Consider the following 20,137-nt stretch of genomic DNA (forward strand, 5'->3'; position numbering starts at 1 on the left):
ATCCCCCCTTCCCTGTACTCCTTTACACAACCCATTCTCCTTAGCCCTGACGTCACTCATTCCAAACCCCCCTTCCCTCCCAACCATGAGCACCCTTCCCCACTCCCCCCCAACCACATTCACCCTTCCCCACTCACCCCTCCTCCCAACCATGTCCACCCTTCCCCACTCCCCCCTCCCATCCCAACCACATCCACCCTGCCCCACTCCCCCAACCACGTCCACCCTTCCCCACTCACCCCTCCCCCCAACCATGTCCACCCTTCCCCACTCTCCCCCAACCACGCCCACCTTTCCCCACTCACCCCTCCCCCCAACCATGTCCACCCTTCCCCACTCCCCCAACCACGTCCACCCTTCCACACTCCCCCAACTATGTTCACCCTTCCCCCCCATGCCACCCCCAACCCCCTTCCCACCCCCAAGCCCCCACCCCCCACAGCCCACTTCCCCCCCCCCCCCCGGGGATCACAGCAAACGCTTCATATAGCCTTCCCTCACCCTCCCCCCCCATCCGCCATCACCGGCCGTGGACACTACTTCCTGGTTCCTGGGATGGGCCCGCCCACTCACCTCCCTTATGCGCTTCGTCACCCAGCACAACTGGCTGACTAATTTATTTGGCAGGGGTGAACGGCGACGGCGTGACACAGGGTCACGCCGTTGGGACTTCGGCCCATCCAGGCCGGAGAATAGCGGCGCCTAGAGAATTGGCTCTACTGCCTGCTCAGCGGATTCTCCGGCATGCGCGGCGCCGATCCCAATGAAGCCATTCTCACCGGTTGGGAGAATGGTGGAACTGCATCGGACCGGCATCGCGTGAAAAACTGGCATGAACAGCGATTCTCCCAGATGGCGCAGCATGGGAGAATCGCTCCCATCATTTTAATAAGCAATCTATGAAACTTAATCTAAAGAGATATTTTGAGTACCTATGAACAATAGAATGTTATGAGTAGAAAATGTCATGAGGGGATAAAAATCTGGTTTACGTCAGTGGGAAAACATTGTCCTATTGTCTGTTCCAGCCTTCAAAGCGGAGCACATATCCTGATGCACAACATTTTCAGGAAGGCAATTTGAATATTTTTAAATGCGATGAATACTCACTCTAAAGCCCACTTGCCAGTATCATCCCCCACATTGGATCAAGAAGTGATGTTGCATCAAATTTTTTTTAATTGATTCATGTGATGTGGGTATTACTGGCATTTGTACAACAATCATGGTGATCATTAGACTTTTAATTCCAAATCTTCATCTAATTTAAATCTCACCATCACCCATGGTAAGATGCAAACCCAAGTCCCTAGAATATTACCCTGAGTCTTTGGACTACTAGTTCAGTGACAATACCACAACACCACTGCTTCCCTGATATTTCACAGTGGTGTTTAAATGAAGTACACCTAATGACCAGCACTTCACGGAGGTTTGTTCGACTACCTTTCATCAAGAAGTGCCCATTGTACCTTGACCCTGCACCAGACTTTGCGGTCACACTCAAGGGTATATTGCAGGCAAGACCCTGTCCATTAGACCAGCGGTAAGGCGGGGTTACTGTGGAAGGGGCTGCAGGACAAGGCCTCCATCGGGAACGTGTGATGAATGCAGGACTTTAGAGATATTGGATTATCAACATTTGGAAATTTAAGGGTTAAACACCTGGGTTAGAATGTGTTTGACTGCAGTCATCACGATTTAAAAAATAATCTTGTTTTGCAAGACCAGAAAGCTTATTGGAGCCAGGGGTGAAATTGACCATTGGGACAGCACCAGGGACCCGTGTTCATCCCCGACCTCCCAACATCCATGCAGGGAACCCCTTCCCAACATCCATGCAAGGAACCCCGGTCCAATTGAATGCGCTCAAAAATGCCAGCTTGGCTCCTTGGTAGTACCAACCTGAAAGCACCCATGCCAGGTGTTGGTGCCACCAGGTACCTTGGTAGGACCAGAGCTGAACTGCGCTCGCCTGAGGACTCCGAGGCAGAGGGGATTGTGGTAGTCTGGTTAGAGGTGTTACGGTACCTAGTAATGCTGGAATGCCATTGATGGATAACGCATGTTGTCTATTGGTCGAGACTGTATGGTAGCTCCGCCCTGCAAGGCGGGGTATCAGAGCCCGTGCAGCCCCAGCACCTCCCTTTCTGTACCCGAGCTGCTGGGGGAAACATCTAGCTTATTAAAGCCTTCAGTTGGACTACAACCTCACTTAGTAGTCATTGATAGTGCATCAATTTAATAAGCTAGATTTAAAGAATGGAACTCCAGGACTTCCGGTGGCGGCAATGCGGAGCTAAGCCGCACATTTGGCAGCTCCTGCTAATAACGGACTTTGGGGCTCTTTTCAGGGCCCCCCAACGGAACTTCGTCGACGAATCCCGACGTGGGAAGGGGTCTGGAGTAGATCCCCAAGGTCCTAACCAGGAGTGGGGCAAGAAAAACAGTGGAAGCGCCCCTGGAAAAGTGGGGGAAGAGAAACAAAATGGCGGCCGGCGGAGCCCTCGAGGAGCTGAGGCAGTGGACGCAGGAGCAGCAGGAGACTCTGCTGCTCTGCTTCCAGGAGCTTAAAGTGGAGCTGCTGGAGTCGCTGAAGGCTACCACCAGAGAGCTGATGGAGACTCAGACAGCCCAGGGGCCGCGATCCGGGAGCTGCAGCAGCAGGCCTCAGAAAGGGAGGATGAGGCCGTGGCCGTTGCGGGGAAGGTGGAGATGCACGAGGCGCTCCATAAAAGGTGGCGGGAGCGGTTCGAGGAGCTGGACAACTGGTCGAGGTGGAAGAATTTGCAGATCCTGGGCCTAACGGAGGGGCTGGAGGTGTCGGACCTGGCGGCCTATGTGGTCGTTATGCTGAACTCGTTGATGGGAGCTAGGTCCTTCCAGGGGCCCCTGGAGTTGGAGGGGGTCCACAGAATTCTGGCTGGGAGGCCCAAGCAGAACGAGCCGCCGCGGGCGGTGTTGGTGCGGTTTCACCGGTTCGTTGATCGTGAGTGCGTGCTCCGGTGCGCCAAGAAGGAGCGGAGCAGCAAGTGGGAGAACACGGAGGTGCGGGTCTTCCAGGACTGGAGTGCGGAGGTGGCTAAGCGGATTGCCGGGTTCAACTGGACGAAGGCGGTGCTCCACAGACGGAGCGTGAAGTTTGGCATGTTGCAGCCGGCGCGTCTGTGGGTCACCTACAAGGACCGGCACCATTATTTTGAGTCCCCAGAGCAGGCGTGGGCCTTTGTTCAGGCCGAGAAACTGGACTCAAACGGAGGGTCCAAGATGGGGGATTTTGTATGATAATGTAATTGTGTTTGATTTTTGCTCTGGAGGGGGGGGGGGTTCTCTGTTTAATGCAAGATGTGGGTTGGCTTTAGGGTGGGTGGGGCGATGTCGTTATGTCTTTTTGTATGGGTCTGGTGGACGGGTTCGGGCAGGGAGGTAAACTGGGAGTGCGGGGAGCTGGTGGTGGGGACTGGCAATGGGAGTTGCCCTAGAGGAGGCGGGGTTGGGCAGGGCGAAAGCGCGGGCTTTTCTCTGGTTTCCCGCGCTGTGGGGTGATGGGGGCGGAGTCGGGGCTGAGAGTCGGGGGGGGGGAAGAGGGGGGGGGGGCCTGCTGATGGGCACGAAGGAGGAGGAGTAGTCCCACGTGGGGAGGAGTCGGAGGTATGGCGGGAGTCGCCGGGGTCAGCAGAAGTTAGCTGGCTCATGGGAGTGCTATGAAGGGAGGGGCGCGGCTAGGAGGGGTCCTAGCCTGGGGAGGTGTGGGGGGGGGGGGGGGGGTACTGGGTTGCTGCTGAAATAGCCAGGAAGAAGCTGGAGGATGCAGGGGTTGCTGGGGGGGGGGGGGGAGTTGCCGCCGTGGGGAACTGGCCGAGCGAGGGGCGCTGGCCAGTGGTGGGCAGGGGATGGGTTATGGATAATCAGCAGGGGAGGGGGGCAGGGAGCCCTCTGATCCGGCTGATAAACTGGAATGTGAGGGGGCTGAATGGGCTGGTCAAACGGGCCCGGGTGTTTGCGCATTTGAAGGGGCTGAAGGCGGATGTGGCCATGCTCCAAGAGACACACCTGAAAGTGGCGGACCAGGTTCGGCTCAGGAAGGGATGGGTGGGCCAAGTATTTCATTCAGGGCTGGATGAAAAGAATCGGGTGGTGGCGATCCTGGGAAAGAGGGTGTCGTTTGAGGTGTTGAGGGTGGTGGCTGACAGTGGCGGGAGGTATGTGATGGTGAGTGGTAAGCTGCAGGGGGAGCGGGTGGTGTTGGTGAATGTTTACGCCCGAAATTGGGATATTGCAGGGTTTATGCGGCGCATGTTGGGCCGCATTCCGGACCTGGAGGTGGGGGGCCTGATCATGGAGGGGGGGGGACTTCAACACGGTGCTGGATCCCTCATTGGATCGATCCAAGTCCCGGACGGGTAGGAGGCCAGCGGCGGCTAAGGTGTTGAGGGGATTTATGGATCAGATGGGAGTGGTGGATCCCTGGAGGTTTGTGAGGCCAAGGGCCAGGGAGTACTCGTTTTTCTCCCACGTGCATAAGGCCTATTCGAGAATTGATTTTTTTGTCCTGAGCAGGGGGCTGGTTTCGAGGGTGGAGGATGTTGAATACTCTGCCATTGCCATTTCGGATCATGCCCCGCACTGGGTGGACCTCGGGCTGGGGGAGGAGAGGGACCAGCACCCGCTCTGGCGCTTGGAGGGGGGGCTGCTGGCAGATGAGGAGGTGGCCGGGAGGGTTCGGGGGTGTATGGAGAGGTACCTTGAGGCCAACAATAACGGGGAGGTCCGAGTGGGGATGGCCTGGGAGGCATTGAAGGCGGGTGATTAGAGGGGAGTTGATCTCCATCCGAACCCATAGGGAGAGGGGGGAGTAGAGGGAGAGGGAGAGACTGATAGGGGAGATGGTGAGGGTGGATAGGAGATATGCAGAGGCTCCGGAGGAGGGATTGCTGGGGGAGAGGCGTAGCCTTCGACCTATTGACTACCAGAAAGGCAGAAGCTCAGTGGAGGAAAGCACAGAGGGCGGTGTATGAATATGGGGAAAAGGCGAGCAGGATGCTGGCACACCAGCTCCGAAAGCGGGACGCGGCCAGGGAGATTGGGGGAGTGACGGATAGAGCTGGGAAGGTGGTGCGGAGGGGGGTAGACGTTAATGGGGTCTTTCGGGACTTTAATGGGGAACTGTACCGGTCTGAACCCCCGGTGGAGGGGGGTGGAATGGGGCGCTTCTTGGACAAGCTGCAGTTTCCGAGGGTGGAGGAGGGGCAGGTGGAGGGACTGGGGGCGCCGATTGAGCTGGAGGAGCTGGTTAAAGGGATAGGAAGCATGCAGTCGGGGAAGGCGCTGGGGCCAGTTGGGTTTCCGGCGGAATTTTATAAAAGGTATGCGGACCTGTTGGGCCCCCTGTTGGTCCGTACTTTTAACGAGGCAAGGGAGGGGGGACGTTGTCCCCAACTATGTCACGGGTGCTGATTTCCTTGATCCTGAAGCGGGACAAGGACCCTCTGCAGTGTGGGTCATATAGGCCGATCTCGCTGCTAAATGTAGACGCCAAGCTGCTGGCAAAGGTCTTAGCCACAAGAATAGAGGATTGTGTGCCGGGGGTCATTCACGAGGACCAGACGGGGTTCTGTGGAGGAGGGGAGGGGTTTGTCCGTTTGGTGAGGTTGCTCGATGAGGCCCCGATGGCGAGTGTAGCCACGAATAGGAGGAGGTCAGAGTACTTTCGGTTGTACCGGGGGACGAGACAGGGGTGTCCCCTGTCCCCCTTGCTCTTTGCATTGGCAATTGAGCCGCTGGCCATGGCATTGAGGGAGTCAGGGAACTGGAGGGACCTGGTGAGAGGTGGGGAGGAGCATAGAGTGTCGCTTTATGCGGACGACCTGTTGTGTATGTGGCGGACCCGGTGGAGGGGGATGCCGGAGGTGATGAAGATTCTTAGTGAATTTGGGGGCTTCTCTGGGTATAAGCTGAACCTGGGCAAGAGTGAGTTGTTCGTGGTGCACCCGGGGGATCAGGAGGAGGAGATTGGTAGGCTCCCACTGAAGCAGGCAGGGAAGAGCTTCAGGTACCTAAGAGTCCAGGTGGCTGGGAGCTGGGGGGGCCCTGCACAAGCTCAACCTCACAAGGTTGGTGGAGCAGGAGTTCAAAAGATGGGATATGTTACCGCTGTCACTGGCGGAGAGGGTGCAGTCCGTTAAGATGACGGTGCTCCCGAGGTTTTTGTTCCTGTTCCAGTGCCTCCCCATCCTTATCCCGAAGGCCTTTTTTAGGAGGGTCAACAGGAGTATTACGGGATTTGTGTGGGCGCATGGGACTCAGAGGGTGAGAAGTGTGTTCCTGGAATGGGGCAGGGATAGGGGGGGGCTGGCGCTGCCCAACCTATGTGGGTACTATTAGGCTGCCAACGCAGCGATGGTGCGTAAGGGAGTAATGGAAAAGGAAGGGGCAGCATGGAAGAGGATGGAGGTGGTGTCCTGTGTGGGCACGAGCCTGGAGGCGCTGGTAACGGTGTCGTTGCCGCTCCCTCCAACGAGGTATACCACGAGCCCGGTGGTGGCGGCTACCCTCAAAATTTGGGGGCAATGGAGACGGCATAGGGGAGAAGTGGGGGGCTCTATGGAGGCCCCGATACGGGGGTACCATCGGTTTGTTATAGGGAGCATTGATGGCGGATTTATGGGCTGGCACAGGGTAGGGGTTAGGAGGTTGAGGGACCTGTTTGTGGAGGGGAGGTTCGCGAGCTTGGGGGAGTTAGAGAGGAAGTTTGGGCTCCCCCCCGGGGAACATGTTTCGGTACATGCAGGTTAGGGCGTTTGCCAGGCGGCAGGTGGAGGGGTTCCCCTTGTTGCCCCCACATGGGGTACAGGACAGTGTGCTCTTGGGGGTGTGGGTTGGAGGAGGGAGGATTTCGGACATATACCGGGTAATGCAGGAGGTAGACGAGGCCTCGGTGGAGGAACTGAAGGGTAAATGGGAAGATGAGCTGGGTGAGGAGATTGAGGAGGCGACGTGGGCGGTTGCCCTGGAGAGAGTGAATTCCTCCTCTTCCTGTGCGAGGCTTACCCTCATACAGTTCAAGGTGCTGCATAGGGCCCACATGACTGGGACGAGGATGAGTAGGTTTTTCGGGGATGAAGACAGGTGTGCTAGGTGCTCGGGGAGCCCAGCGAACCACGCCCATATGTTTTGGGTGTGCCTAGCGCTGGGGGAGTTTTGGAAGGGGGTAGCAAGGACGGTGTCGAGGGTGGTGGGATCCAGGGTCAAGCCAGGCTGGGGACTCGCAATGTTTGGGGTTGCAGTGGAGCCGGGAGTGCTGGAGGCGAAAGAGGCCGGTGTCCTGGCCTTTGCGTCCCTAGTAGCCCGGCGGAGGATCTTATGGAAGGATGCGAGGCCCCCAAGCGTGGAGGCCTGGATCAATGATATGGCGGGGTTTATCAAATTGGAGGTGAAATTTGCCCTGAGGGGATCAGTACAGGGGTTCTTTAGGCGGTGGCAGCCTTTCCTGGACTTCCTGGTGGAACGGTAGGGAAATAGGCCGGCAGCAGCAGCAACCGGGGGGGGGGGGGGGGGGGGGGGGGGGAAAGAGGGGGGGGTTTGGTTCGGTGGGAGGGAGAACTGTGTACATGGGTTTGTTGGATGTGGCGGGTCTTGTCTCTTTCCTTTTTGTTGTTTGTTTTTTTTTGTTTTTGTAGTTGCTTTTGTAGTTGGGTGGGTGTTCTTGGGTTTTTACCATGGCTGTTTTGTTAATATTGTTTTGTTTATATTTTGTCAAAATCTTGATAAAAATTATTTTAAAAAAAAAAGAATTGAACTCCGAATCAAGCCGGAGTGTCTGCAACTCAGCCCTCACGCAGTAAACTCGGCTGCAACTTTCAACCACTGGCTGGCGTGTTTCAACGGCTACCTCGGAATGGCAGAAAACACACCCACGAGGGAACAGAAACTGCAGATCCTGCACTCGAGGGTGAGCCCAGAAGTCTACACGCTCATCGAGGACACGGAGAACTTCGATACCGCAATGGAGTTGCTGAAAGGACATTACCTTCGCCCTGTAAATCAGGTCTACGCCCGGCATCTACTGGCGACGAGGCGACAAAGTCCTGGTGAGTCACTGGAAGAATTCTACTGCGCAACACCTGGTGTTGGGGAGAAACTGCAGCTGCCCGCAAGTTTCAGCAAACGACCACACCGAACTGTTGATTCGGGACGCTTTTGTTGCGGGTATGCTGTCCTCTCAAATCTGCCAGCGTTTACTAGAGATAGAAACTCTAAGTCTCAAAGAGGCACGGGTCCTTGCCAGCTCCCTGGATGTGGCCTCCTGAAACTCCCGCACCTACGCCCCCGACCGCGCGGCAGCCCCCTGGGCAGCGTGAAATCCCTCTACAGCAGACTCCAAGGCGCCCCACATTCCCCCACAAGCTTGTGCCACAAGATGGCCCAGCAACCCCGGGGGGGGCCCCGCTGCTATTTTTGCGGGCAAGCCAAACACCCCCGACAGCGCTGCCCAGCCCGGGCGTCCATATGTAAAGGGTGCGGCAAAAAGGGCCACTTCATGGCGGTATGCCAGGCCCGGGCAGTCGCTGCGGTCTCAAGGAGCGAAGGCGGATCGCCACTACAACCCTCTCCACGGGCCCTGTGCGGCCAGCGAGCACCGCCATCTTCCTCCTCTAGGGCCATGTGTGGCCTCCGGGCGCCGCCATCTTGTTCCACTGACGCTGCGTGCGATGGATGGGCACCGCCATTTTGTACACACTCAGCCATGTGCGACCAGTGGGTGCTGCCATCTTGGACGGACTCGAAGGACCTCGGTATAGGTGACCACACACCGCCCGATGACGATACCCAGCTGCTGCCACGATTAGCCTCGGTGACCCTGGACCAGTCCCGGCCTCGAACACTCTCAACTGCTAAAACGACGGTGCTAATCAACAGGTACGAGATGTCTTGCTTAATCGACTCTGGGAGCTCGGAGAGCTTCATACACCCCGACACGGTAAAGTGCTGTTCTCTCCCCGTCCACCCCGTTAATCAAAAAATCTCTCTGGCCTCCGGTTCCCACTCAGTAGAGATAAAGGGATTCGGTGTAGCAACCCTCACGGTCTAGGGAAGGGAGTTCAAAAATGACCGGCTCTACGTCCTTCCCCACCTCTGCGTGGCCACACTCCTAGGGTTAGACTTACAGTGCAACCTCCAAAGTCTAACTTTCAAATTCGGCGGCCGTATACCCTCTATCACTGTCTGCAGCCTCGCGACCCTCAAGGTCGATCCGCCTTCCCTGTTTGCGAACCTCACCCCGGATTGCAAACCCGTTGCCACCAGGAACAGACGGTACAGTGCCCAGGATCGGATCTTTATTAGGTCGGATGTCCAACGGCTACTGAGGGTAGGAGTCATTGAAGCTAGCAACAGTCCCTGGAGAGCTCAAGTCGTGGTGGTAAAGACCGGGGAGAAGCATAGGATGGTCATCGACTACAGACAGACCATCAACAGGTTTACGCAGCTGGACGTGTACCCTCTTCGTCGCATATCCGACCTGGTCAACAGGATTACATAATACAAGGCCTTCTCCACAGTGGCCCTTAAGTCCGCCTACCACCAGCTCCCCATCCGAGCGAGTGATCGCAAGTACACTGCCTTCGAGGCAGATGGGCGACTCTACCACTTATTAAGAGTTCCCTTTGGTGTCACAAACGGGGTCTCGGACTTCCAGCGAGAGATGGACTGAATGGTTGACCGATACATAAGAACATAAGAACTAAGAGCAGGAGTAGGCCATCGGGCCCCTCGAGCCTGCTCCACCATTCAATTAGATCATGGCTGATCTTTTGTGGACTCAGCTCCACTTTCCGGCCCGAACACCATAACCCTTAATCCCTTTATTCTTCAAAAAACTATCTATCTTTACCTTAAAAACATTTAATGAATGAGCCTCAACTGCTTCACTGGGCAAGGAATTCCATAGATTCACAACCCTTTGGGTGAAGAAGTTCCTCCTAAACTCAGTCCTAAATCTACTTCCCCTTATTTTGAGGCTATGTCCCCTAGTTCTGCTTTCACCCGCCAGTGGAAACAACCTGCCCGCATCTATCCTATCTATTTCCTTCATAATTTTAAATGTTTCTATAAGATCCCCCCTCATCCTTCTAAATTCCAACGAGTACAGTCCTAGTCTACTCAACCTCTCCTCATAATCCAATCCCTTCAACTCTGGGATTAACCTAGTGAATCTCATCTGCACACCCTCCAGTGCCAGTATGTCCTTTCTCAAGTAAGGAGACCAAAACTGAACACAATACTCTAGGTGTGGCCTCACTAACACCTTATACAATTGCAACATAACCTCCCTAGTCTTGAACTCCATCCCTCTAGCAATGAAGGACAAAATTCCATTTGCCTTCTTAATCACCTGCTGCACCTGTAAACCAACTTTCTGTGACTCATGCACTAGCACACCCAGGTCTCTCTGCACAGTGGCATGCTTTAATATTTTATCGATACGGTTTACGGGCAACATTCCCGTATCTCGACAATGTCACCATCTGCGGCCACGGCCAGCAGGACCACGACACCAACCTCCAAAAATTCCTCCAGACAGCGAAGATCCTTAACCTTAAATACAACAAGGATTTGTTTAGCACCAACCGCCTTGCCATCTCTACTACGTAGTGCGAAATGGAATGATAGACCCCGACGCTGAACCATGCGCCCCCTTATGGAGTTTCCCCTCCCTCACTGCTCCAAGGCCCTGAAGCGCTGCCTAGGATTTTTATCTTACTACCCCGAGTGGGTCCCCAACTACGCGGACAAGGCCCGTCCTCTGATCCAATCCACAGCTTTTCCCCTGTCGACAGAGGCCCGCCAGGCCTTCAGCCGCATCAAAGCAGACATTGCAAAGGCCACAATGTGCACCATCGACGAGTCCCTCCCCTTCCAGGTCAAGAGCAATGCGTCTGACGTAGCTCTGGCGGCCACCCTAAACCAAGCGGGCAGGCCTGTGGCCTTCTTTTCACGTACCCTCCATGCTTCCGAAATCCGCCACTCCTCAGTTGAGAAGGAGGCCCAGGCCATAGTAGAAGCTGTGCGACATTGAAGGCATTACCTGGCGGGCAGGAGATTCACTCTCCTCACTGACCAACGGTCGGTCACGTTCATGTTCGGTAATGCATAACGGGGATAAAAAACGATAAGATCGTGCGGTGGAGTTTCGAACTATCCACCTACAACTACGAGATCCTGTATTGTCCCGGGAAACTAAACGAGCCTCCTGATGCCCTGTCCCGTGGCACATGTGCCAACGCACAAGTGGACCACTTCCGAGCCCTTCACGAGGACCTCTGCCACCCAGGGGTCACTCGTTTCTTCCATTTTGTTAAGACCCGCAACCTGCCCTACTCCATCGAGGAGGTCAGGACAGCCACCAGGAATTGCCAAATCTGCGCAGAGTTGAAGCCACACTTCTACCGACCGGAGAAAGCGCACCTGATAAAGGCTTCCCGTCCCTTTGAACGCCTCAGCATGGACTTCAAAGGTCCCCTCCCCTCCACTGATCGCAACACGTACTTCCTGAACGTGATTGACGATTACTCCAGATTCCCGTTCGCCATCCCCTGCCCCGACATGACCGCAACCACCGTCATCAAAGCCCTCCATAGCATCTTTACGCAGTTCGGGTTCCCCGCTTACATACATAGTGATAGGGGGTCCTCCTTTATGAGCGACGAACTGCATCAATTCCTGCTCAGCAAGGGCATTACCTCGGGCAGGACGACCAGTTACAACCCCCGGGGTGACGGACAGGTAGAGAGGGGGAACGGAACGGTCTGGAAGACCATCCTACTGGCCCTACGGTCCAGAAATCTCCCAGTCTCCCGCTGGCAAGAAGTCCTCCCGGATCCGGTCACTGCTCTGCACCACGACCAATCAAACACCTCACGAACGGCTCCTTGTTTTCCCCAGGAAGTCCTCCACTGGGACCTCGCTCACGAACTGGCTGGCAGCCCCCGGACCCATCCTGCTCCGAAAACACGTGCGGGCGCACAAGTCGGACCCGTTGGTCGTGAGGGTCCATCTTCTCCACGCTAACCCCCAGTATGCCTACGTGGAGTACCCAGATGGCCTACAAGACACGGTCTCTCTACGAGCCCTGGCGCCCGCCGGATCCCCGCTCACACCCTCGCCACCAGTCCCACCCTCCATCCCACCGGTGCACCTTACAGCTGCCCATTTCCCTGGAGGATCGGTGCTTCCGTCGGCCCCGTCTAGGCCCCCGCTGCCCACCAACGCACCCCGCAGACGCTCCCTTCCCAGGTCAATCAGTTTCCCCACCAGCGCAGTCTAGGGGTGTTGAAGCTGCCACAGAGATCGAAACCATGTTCGCGGAGTCACAGACGCCTGAACCTCCACCAGCGTCACCACCAAAGCTTCGATGATCACAGAGGATGGCCAGGGCCCCTGATCGACTGATTGCTTCACTGTAACATGTATAATTGTGAAATTGTAAAATTGTAAAATATTTTGTAAATAGTTATGATTATAAGTCAAAACGCTGTACGGAGGTATTACGGTACCTCCGTAACCGTAAATCCTACCATGTTACAAAGTTGTAATACCAAGCCACCACCCCCGCCGGACTCTTTTTTTTTTTAAACAGGGGGTGAATGTGGTAGTCTGGTTAGAGGTATTACGGTACCTAGTAATGCTGGAACACCATTGGTGGATAATTCATGTTGTCTATTGGTCGAGACTGTATGGTAGCTCCGCCCTGCAAGGCGTACAAGAGCCCGTGCAGCCCTAGCTAAAGTGGGAAGTAAACAATATGGTGCAAAACGTGCCATTGGGCTCGGTGCAGAAAATGCTGCTTTACCCATCCACCACTGCATTGCGAGCGGGAATTTAAAATCTCACCCACAGTCTTAGGTAAGCCACAGTTTATATTATTGTGCAGAGTTTTGGCAGTCCTTGATAGGAAGGACATAAAAGTAATGGAAAAGATTCAGGGTAGATTCTCCAGGATGTTACCTGGCATAGCTGTGGTTACTTGAGAAGTTAGTTTTCTTTTCACCAGAGCTGTGATGGTTAACAAATAACATGATAGATTATTTCCAGTGTTCAGAAAAAAAATTACAATAGGTCTTAAATTTACAGTAATCAAAATACAGTAGAACTAAAAGGGAAGGTAAGCACACATATATTTATGTAAATTGTTAGAATGTAGAATTATTTGCCCCAATTTCTGAAGGAGAACACATACGTTATTTTAGAAGGGAATTGAATACTGTAGTTGTATGAATTAGAGGAAAATTGAAGTGTATTTAGATGAAGGAGGAAAATGGGATTAGGTGAGATATTCACACAGACAAAAATAGTACACAACTTCCTTTGTAACATTCTCAGAGTCTATGAAATTGCAAGAATGTGCTTGTTTTTCTTACTTTGTAATCCATTTGTTCTGAGCAGTTGAAAACATATACCATTATGCCTAAAGCTCTTCCCAAATCTTTTGTCGTCTCTGTTTTTCCTGTTCCTGCAGGACCTGCTGGTGCACCACCCATAATCAGATGCAACGATTGTGTTAGTGTAATATAGCACCTGAACAAAACAAAAAAGATTTTCTGTAGAATTAATTCTTTAGTTTCAAACAAAAAATTTACCATATGATAAACATATGACCCAAGATGCACTTTGGTACCCGACAGATCCCCAAGGAAATTAACTGAGAAGTTTAAACTTTAGTTCGGCAATTCCCCTGGATTCGCCACAAAAGTTTTCAAATCTGAGATAGGAGTCAGAGACTTCAGAAAATTCTGAAGTACTTACCTGGATAGTTACCCAGCAAATGTTAGATAGAGGAATCCTGTCTAACACCTGGGTAACTGATTCCCAGTCATTCATACTGACCTCCTTACCACTGTCCCTGACCTGACTACCCCCTCCCCCAGCCCCACGACTATCCCAACCCCATGGGACCCCAAACCCTGAACTACCCATCCCAAACTGATCCAACTAACCCATACTCAGGCGTCATTACCCACCGCCACCTGAATATCCCCGAGTAGACCTAACATATCTTACCTACCTACGTACCTACCCTGAAACATGACCTGACTAGCCATTGACCTGAATATTCCTCCCAAAGCAACTACATTCCAAATCACCTACCCACCTTACCTCAGTTACCTGCCACCCTATGCACCTATCCAAATTCTACCTGGCCCACCTGTCACCTCACATATATACCACAGCACCCACCTACCCATTCATCTACACACCCCTTCACTAATATTCATCAATTCATCTACATACTAACATTCACACTGGATATTTAAATTTCACTTATTGCAGCTAATGCTGTAAAGAGGGACGTGGCTAGTCTTCTCCAAAGCTATAGCCCCACAACTGAGCTTTTCTGTGGATTGCACACTGCAAATGGGACATCTTTGAGGGGAGTATGGGAGCAGAGGGACCTCAGGGCTCAGGTGCATAATTCTCTGAAGGTGGCCAGGTACGTTTAAACAGTTATTAAGAGGCCTTATAGGATCCTTGGGTTTATAAATAGAGGCATAGAGTATAAAAGCAAGGAAGTAATGTTACACCTCTACATATCATTCATGAGACCACATCTGGAATATTGTGTTCAGTTCTGGGAACCTGTCCGAGAGAGGCAGAGGAGATTTACTAGAATCCTATCAGAAGAGGAATTTTAGATGCAAGGAAGGATCAGAGAAATTGAACTTGTTCTCCTTAGAGAAGAGAAGATTAAGATTTTTTAAAAAATCATTTATGGGATGTGGGCGTCACTGATTAGGTCAGCATTTATCGGCCATCACTAGTTGCCTTTCAAATGGCTGTAGTGAGTTGCCCTCTTGAACTGCTGCAGTCCTTGGGGTGTAGGTACGCCTACAGTGTTGTTAGGGAGGGAGTTTCAGGAATTTGATCCAGCGGCAGAAGCTCCAGATGGAGTTTAGGTTGGTGTCCACGGGGAAGGCAGTGGGGCAGTTACGGAGGGCCAGTGGGACAGCGTACGAATATGGGGAGAAGGCGAGCAAGATGCTGGCCCACCAACTTAGGAAGCAGGAGGCAGCAAGGTAGATTGGAAAGGTGAAGGACGGGAGTGCAGGGGCGGTCTTGGACCCTGGTGGAGTGAATGAGGGGGGGTTTGAAGAATTTTATAAGAGGCCAAATGAATTGGAGCCCCCGGCGGGGGAGAGGGAATGCAGCAATTTCTGGACGGGTTGCAGGTCCCAAACGTGGAGGAGGATCTGGTAGAGGGGCTGGGGGCACCCATTGGTTTCGTGGAGGTGATGGAGTGTATGAGAGCGATGCAGGCGGGAAAAGTCCTGGGCATGGATGGGTTCCCGGTAGAATTTTATAAAATGTTACAAATGCTGGTAAGAGCATACAATGAGACGAGGATAGTTAAGACGTGAGCAGTAGGGGGGGGGGAGGGGGGAAGGTTATATGGGATAAAAATGGGAGAGGCAGGGTGGGTGGAGCAGAACGGCAGGGAGGGTGGGGTGGTGGGGTGTTATTTATTTGTTGTAAGGCTTCCTGTTTTTACTATATTTTGGTTTTGGTTGTGTTTCATTAATATATAAATAAATGCCTTAATAAAAATGTTTTTAAAAAGACCTGCCGGAGCTATAGACCAGGCATTTGTTGCCTTCGCCTCGCTGAGACTTTGCCTCACAGGCAGGTCAAGTTGGGGTGGAGGTCAGCTTCTCCATCCTGTGCACACTGTGGCTTGGGGACTGTGGTTAACACCACTAGTAAAACATTGCATGTATTATGGTACTGCCCATGTATAACAGGTACCACGGTAAATCCCAGCCTGCTGGCTCCTCCCAGCAGGCGACGTATAAAAGTGCGTGCTCTCCTGCACTGCTCCCTTTCTGGTTCCAGCTGCAGGAGGCACAACATCTTGTGCAATAAAGCCTCGATTGTTTCACCATTCTCGTCTCGTGGTAATTGACGGTACATCAATTTATTGCACAAGATTTTAAAAGATGGACTTACTAATCAAGCCTGCTCGCCTGCAGCTGAGCCCTCACGCAGCCAACGCCACGTCCACCTTCAACCACTGGCTAGCCTGCTTCGAAGGCAACCTCAGAGCAGCCATTGAAGAACTCCCGGACCCACAGAAGCTCCAAGTCCTTTATTCACGGGTGAGCCCTGAAATTTTTCTCCTCATCCGGGATGCGCCCACTTACACAGAAGCAATGATGCTACTAAAGGGACATTACGTTAAGTTGGTGAATCCAGGCACCTCCTGGCCACGAGACGGCAACTCCCAGGGGAGACTCTGGACAATTTCTTGCGGGCTCTACAGAACTGTGACTGCCAGGCAGTTTTGGCAGTCCAACACACCGAACTATTAATCAGAGACGCTTATGTCACTGGAAGTGGCCTCCCATAATCTGGAGGCCTACACCTCCGACCGCGTGGCACCCTCGTGGGCCCCACCGGCTGCCGCGCGGCAGCCAGCCAACTCTGGGGGGCCCAAGTGTTATTTCTGTGGCCAGAGCAGACATCCCAGGCAGCGCTGCCCGGCGCGGAGTGCGACCTGCAACGGGTGCGGGAAGAAGGGCCACTTTGTTTCACATCTACACTCCCCAAGTGTGATCCAGGGGTGCTGCTATCTTCTCCACCACAAGCCATGTGCGGCCCGTGGGTGCCGCCATCTTTGATGCTGCCCGCCACGTGCGGCCCATGGATGCCGCCATCTTGGACCACGCCTCAGGACCCCTGCTCATCGGGCCGTTCGCTGCCTGCTGATACCTCCGCCACCGCTGATCAGCCCGGGACCTCCCAACATCTTTCGCCGCTCGCCTCCATCACCCTGGATAAGTCTCGGCCCCACAACCTCGTGACCGCTACGACAACAGTAAAGATCAACGGGCACGAGACGACCTGCCTTTTTGACTCCGGGAACACAGAGCGCTTCATCCACCCTGCTACGGTAAGGCGCTGCTCCCTGCCGGTACTCCCCGTCACCAAGAAAATCTCCCTGGCCTCTGGTTCTCATTCCGTGGAAATCCGGGCGTACTGTGTCGTGACCCTCACCGTTCAGGGCGTAGAGTTCAGAAACTTCAGGTTCTACGTCCTCCCCATCTCTGCGCTGCCGTTACTAGGTCTTGATTTTCAATGCCACCTCCAAAGCCTTACTTTGAAATTCAGCGGACCCCCGCCCCCCCTCACCATCTGCGGCCTCACGACCCTTAAGGTCGATCCACCTTTACTGTTTGCAAACCTCACCCCGGACTGCAAGCCTGTCGCCACTAGGAGCAAAAGGTACAGTGCGCAGGACAGGGCCTTTATCAAGTCGGAGGTCGAACGGCTTCTGCGAGAGGGGATAATTGAGGCCAGTAACAGCCCCTGGAGAGCTCAAGTGGTGGGAGTGAAGACTGGGGGAAAGTACAGGATGGTCATTGACTACAGTCAGACCATCAACCGGTACATGCAGCTCGACACATACCCACTCCCACGCATATCTGACATGGTCAATCAGATTGCGCAATGTCGAGTCTTTCGCACAGTAGACTTGAAGTCTGCCTACAACCAGCTCTCTATCCGCCCGGAGGACAGCCAATACACTGCCTTCGAAGCAGCTGGTCCCCTCTATCATTTTCTTAGAGTTCCCTTCGGTGTCACCAATGGGGTCACAGTCTTCCAGCGAGAGATGGACCGAATGGTTGACCAGTACGGGCTGTGGGCCACCTTCCCGTACTTGGATAATGTCACCATCTGCGGCCACGATCAGCAGGACCACGACGCAAACCTCGAAAAATTCCTCCATACCGCCAAACTCCTTAACCTCACCTACAATAAAGAGAAATGCGTGTTCCGCACCAACCGCTTAACCATCCTTGGCTACACAGCGGAAAATGGAGTCTTAGGGCCCGACCCTGACTGCATGCGCCCCCTCCTGGTACTCCCCCACTGCCCCAAGGCCCTGAAACGATGCCTGGGGGTTTTCTTGTATAACGACCAGTGGGTCACTAATTATGTGGACAAGGCCCGCCCAGTCATCACGTCCATAATTTTTACCCTGACGGCTAAGGCCCGCCAAGCCTTTAACCACATCTAGGCGGACATCGCCAAGGCCACGATGCATGCAGTCGACGAGGCCCTCCCCTTTCAGGTGAAGTGAGAGGCATCAGACGTAGCTCTGGCCGCCACCCTCAACCAGGTGGGCAGACCCGTGGCTTTCTTTTCCCACGCCCTCCGTGCCTCCGAAATTCAGCACTCCTCTGTCGAAAAGGTGGCCCAAGCCATTGTGGAAGCTGTGCGACATTGGAGGCATTACCTGGCCAGCAGGAGATTCACGCTCCTCACTGACCAATGGTCAGTTGCCTTCATGTTTAACAATACCCAGCGGGGCAAGATCAAAAATGACAAGATCTTGAGGTGGAGGATCAAGCTCTCCACCTAGAACTATGAGATCTTATATCGCCTGGGGAAGCTCAATGAGCCCCCTGATGCCCTATCCCGCTGTACATGTGGCAGTGTACAAGTGGACCGACTCCGGGCTCTCCATTATGACCTCTGACACCCGGGGGTCACCCAGTTCTTCCATTTTTTCAAGGCCCGCAACCTGCCCTAATCCATTGAGGAGGTCAGGTCCGTAACCAGAGACTGCCCAGTCTGTGCAGAGTGCAAGCCGCACTTCTACCGTCCATATAGAGCGCACATGGTGAAGGCCTCCCGCCCCTTTGAGCGCCTCAGCGTGGACTTCAAAGGGCCCCTCCCTTCCACCGACCACAATGTGTACTTTCTCAACATAATTGATGAGTACTCCCGGTTCCCTTTCGCCATCCCCTGCCCCGACATGACTTCTGCCACGGTCATCAAAGCCCTGCACAGCATCTTCACTCTGTTCGGTTTCCCCACCTACATCGACAGTGATCGGGGATCCTCCTTCATGAGTGATGAGCTGCATCAGTTCCTGTTCAGCAAGGGCATCGCCTCGAGCAGGACGACCAGCTACAACACCCGGGGAAACGGGTAGGTGGAGAGGGAGAACGGGACGGTCTGGAAGGCCGACCTGCTGCCCCTTCGGTCCAGAAATCTCACGGTCTCCTGCTGGCAGGAGGTCCTCGCTGACGCGCTCCACTCCATCCGGTCGCTCCTGTGCACCGCGACTAATGAGATCCCTCACAAACGTGTGTTTGCCTTCCCCAGGAAGTCCACCTCCGGGGTTTCGCTCCCAAAATGGCTGACAGTTCCTGGACCCATCCTCCTGCGGAATCATGTGCGGAGCCATAAATCGTATCTTTTGGTTGAGAAAGTCCACCTCCTCCATGCAAACCCGCAGTACGTGGCACACCCCGACGGGCGACAGGACACAGTCTCCCTCCGGGACCTGGCACCCGCTGGGACCCACCCTCAAATCCCCGACCTGATACAGCTCTCCCCCCCGGTTGCTTCATTCACCCCTGGCCCACCCACCCTCCCACCAGCGAACCTCACTGCAGCCCCCACCCCAGAAGGATCCGTCCCCTCACTGGATTCACTAAGGAGTGACGAAGTAGATGAAAACACGCTCCAGGAGTCGCAGGTGACCACGTCGGCGCCCACATCACCACCAAGACTGAGGCGATCGCAGCGGAGGGTTAGACCCTCAACAGACTGAATCTTTAATGTTTTCTTCACCCCCGCAAGACTGTTTTTTTAAACAGGGGGTGAATGTGGTAAACACCACTAGTAACACATTCCATGTATTACTGTACTACCCATGTATTACAGGTACCACGGTAAATCCTGGCTCCTCCCAGCAAGCGGCGTATAAAAGTGTGTGCTCTCCTGCACTGCTCCCATTCTGGTTCCAGCTGCAGGAGGCACAACAATAAAGCCTCGATTGTTTCACCATTCTCGTCTCGTGGTAATTGACGGTACATCAGGGACCTGATGGAGTTTCTGTACCTCGAGAAGGTTCACCTTGAGGGGGGCGATTGAGGGGTTCCATAAGAGATGGAGTCTGTTTATTCTTCACTTGAAAAAAGTTGCTCACCGTCAACTGCTAAAGGAGCAGGTGGGTTATTTTTTGAGATACATACGTATTGGTTATTCTGTTGCTCTTTCTGCTTTGAGTTTTGTTTTATGTATTAAATGTTTAAAACTTAATAAAGATATATTTTTTTAAAATGCGGAGACA

The 20,137-nt window shown here is 53.8% G+C and overlaps 1 protein-coding gene across 1 annotated transcript in view; it reads right to left on the minus strand.

Annotated features, from left to right (window-relative positions):
- Nucleotides 1-20,137, minus strand: part of LOC119953684 (dynein heavy chain 17, axonemal-like) — an 821,504-nt gene that overhangs the window by 387,910 nt on the left and 413,457 nt on the right. The window contains 1 exon segment of the mRNA XM_038778213.1: nt 13,419-13,575. Coding sequence (XP_038634141.1) covers nt 13,419-13,575 — 157 coding nt within the window.

Source organism: Scyliorhinus canicula, chromosome 18 (assembly GCF_902713615.1).
Source record: "Scyliorhinus canicula chromosome 18, sScyCan1.1, whole genome shotgun sequence".
Lineage (NCBI taxonomy): Eukaryota > Metazoa > Chordata > Chondrichthyes > Carcharhiniformes > Scyliorhinidae > Scyliorhinus > Scyliorhinus canicula.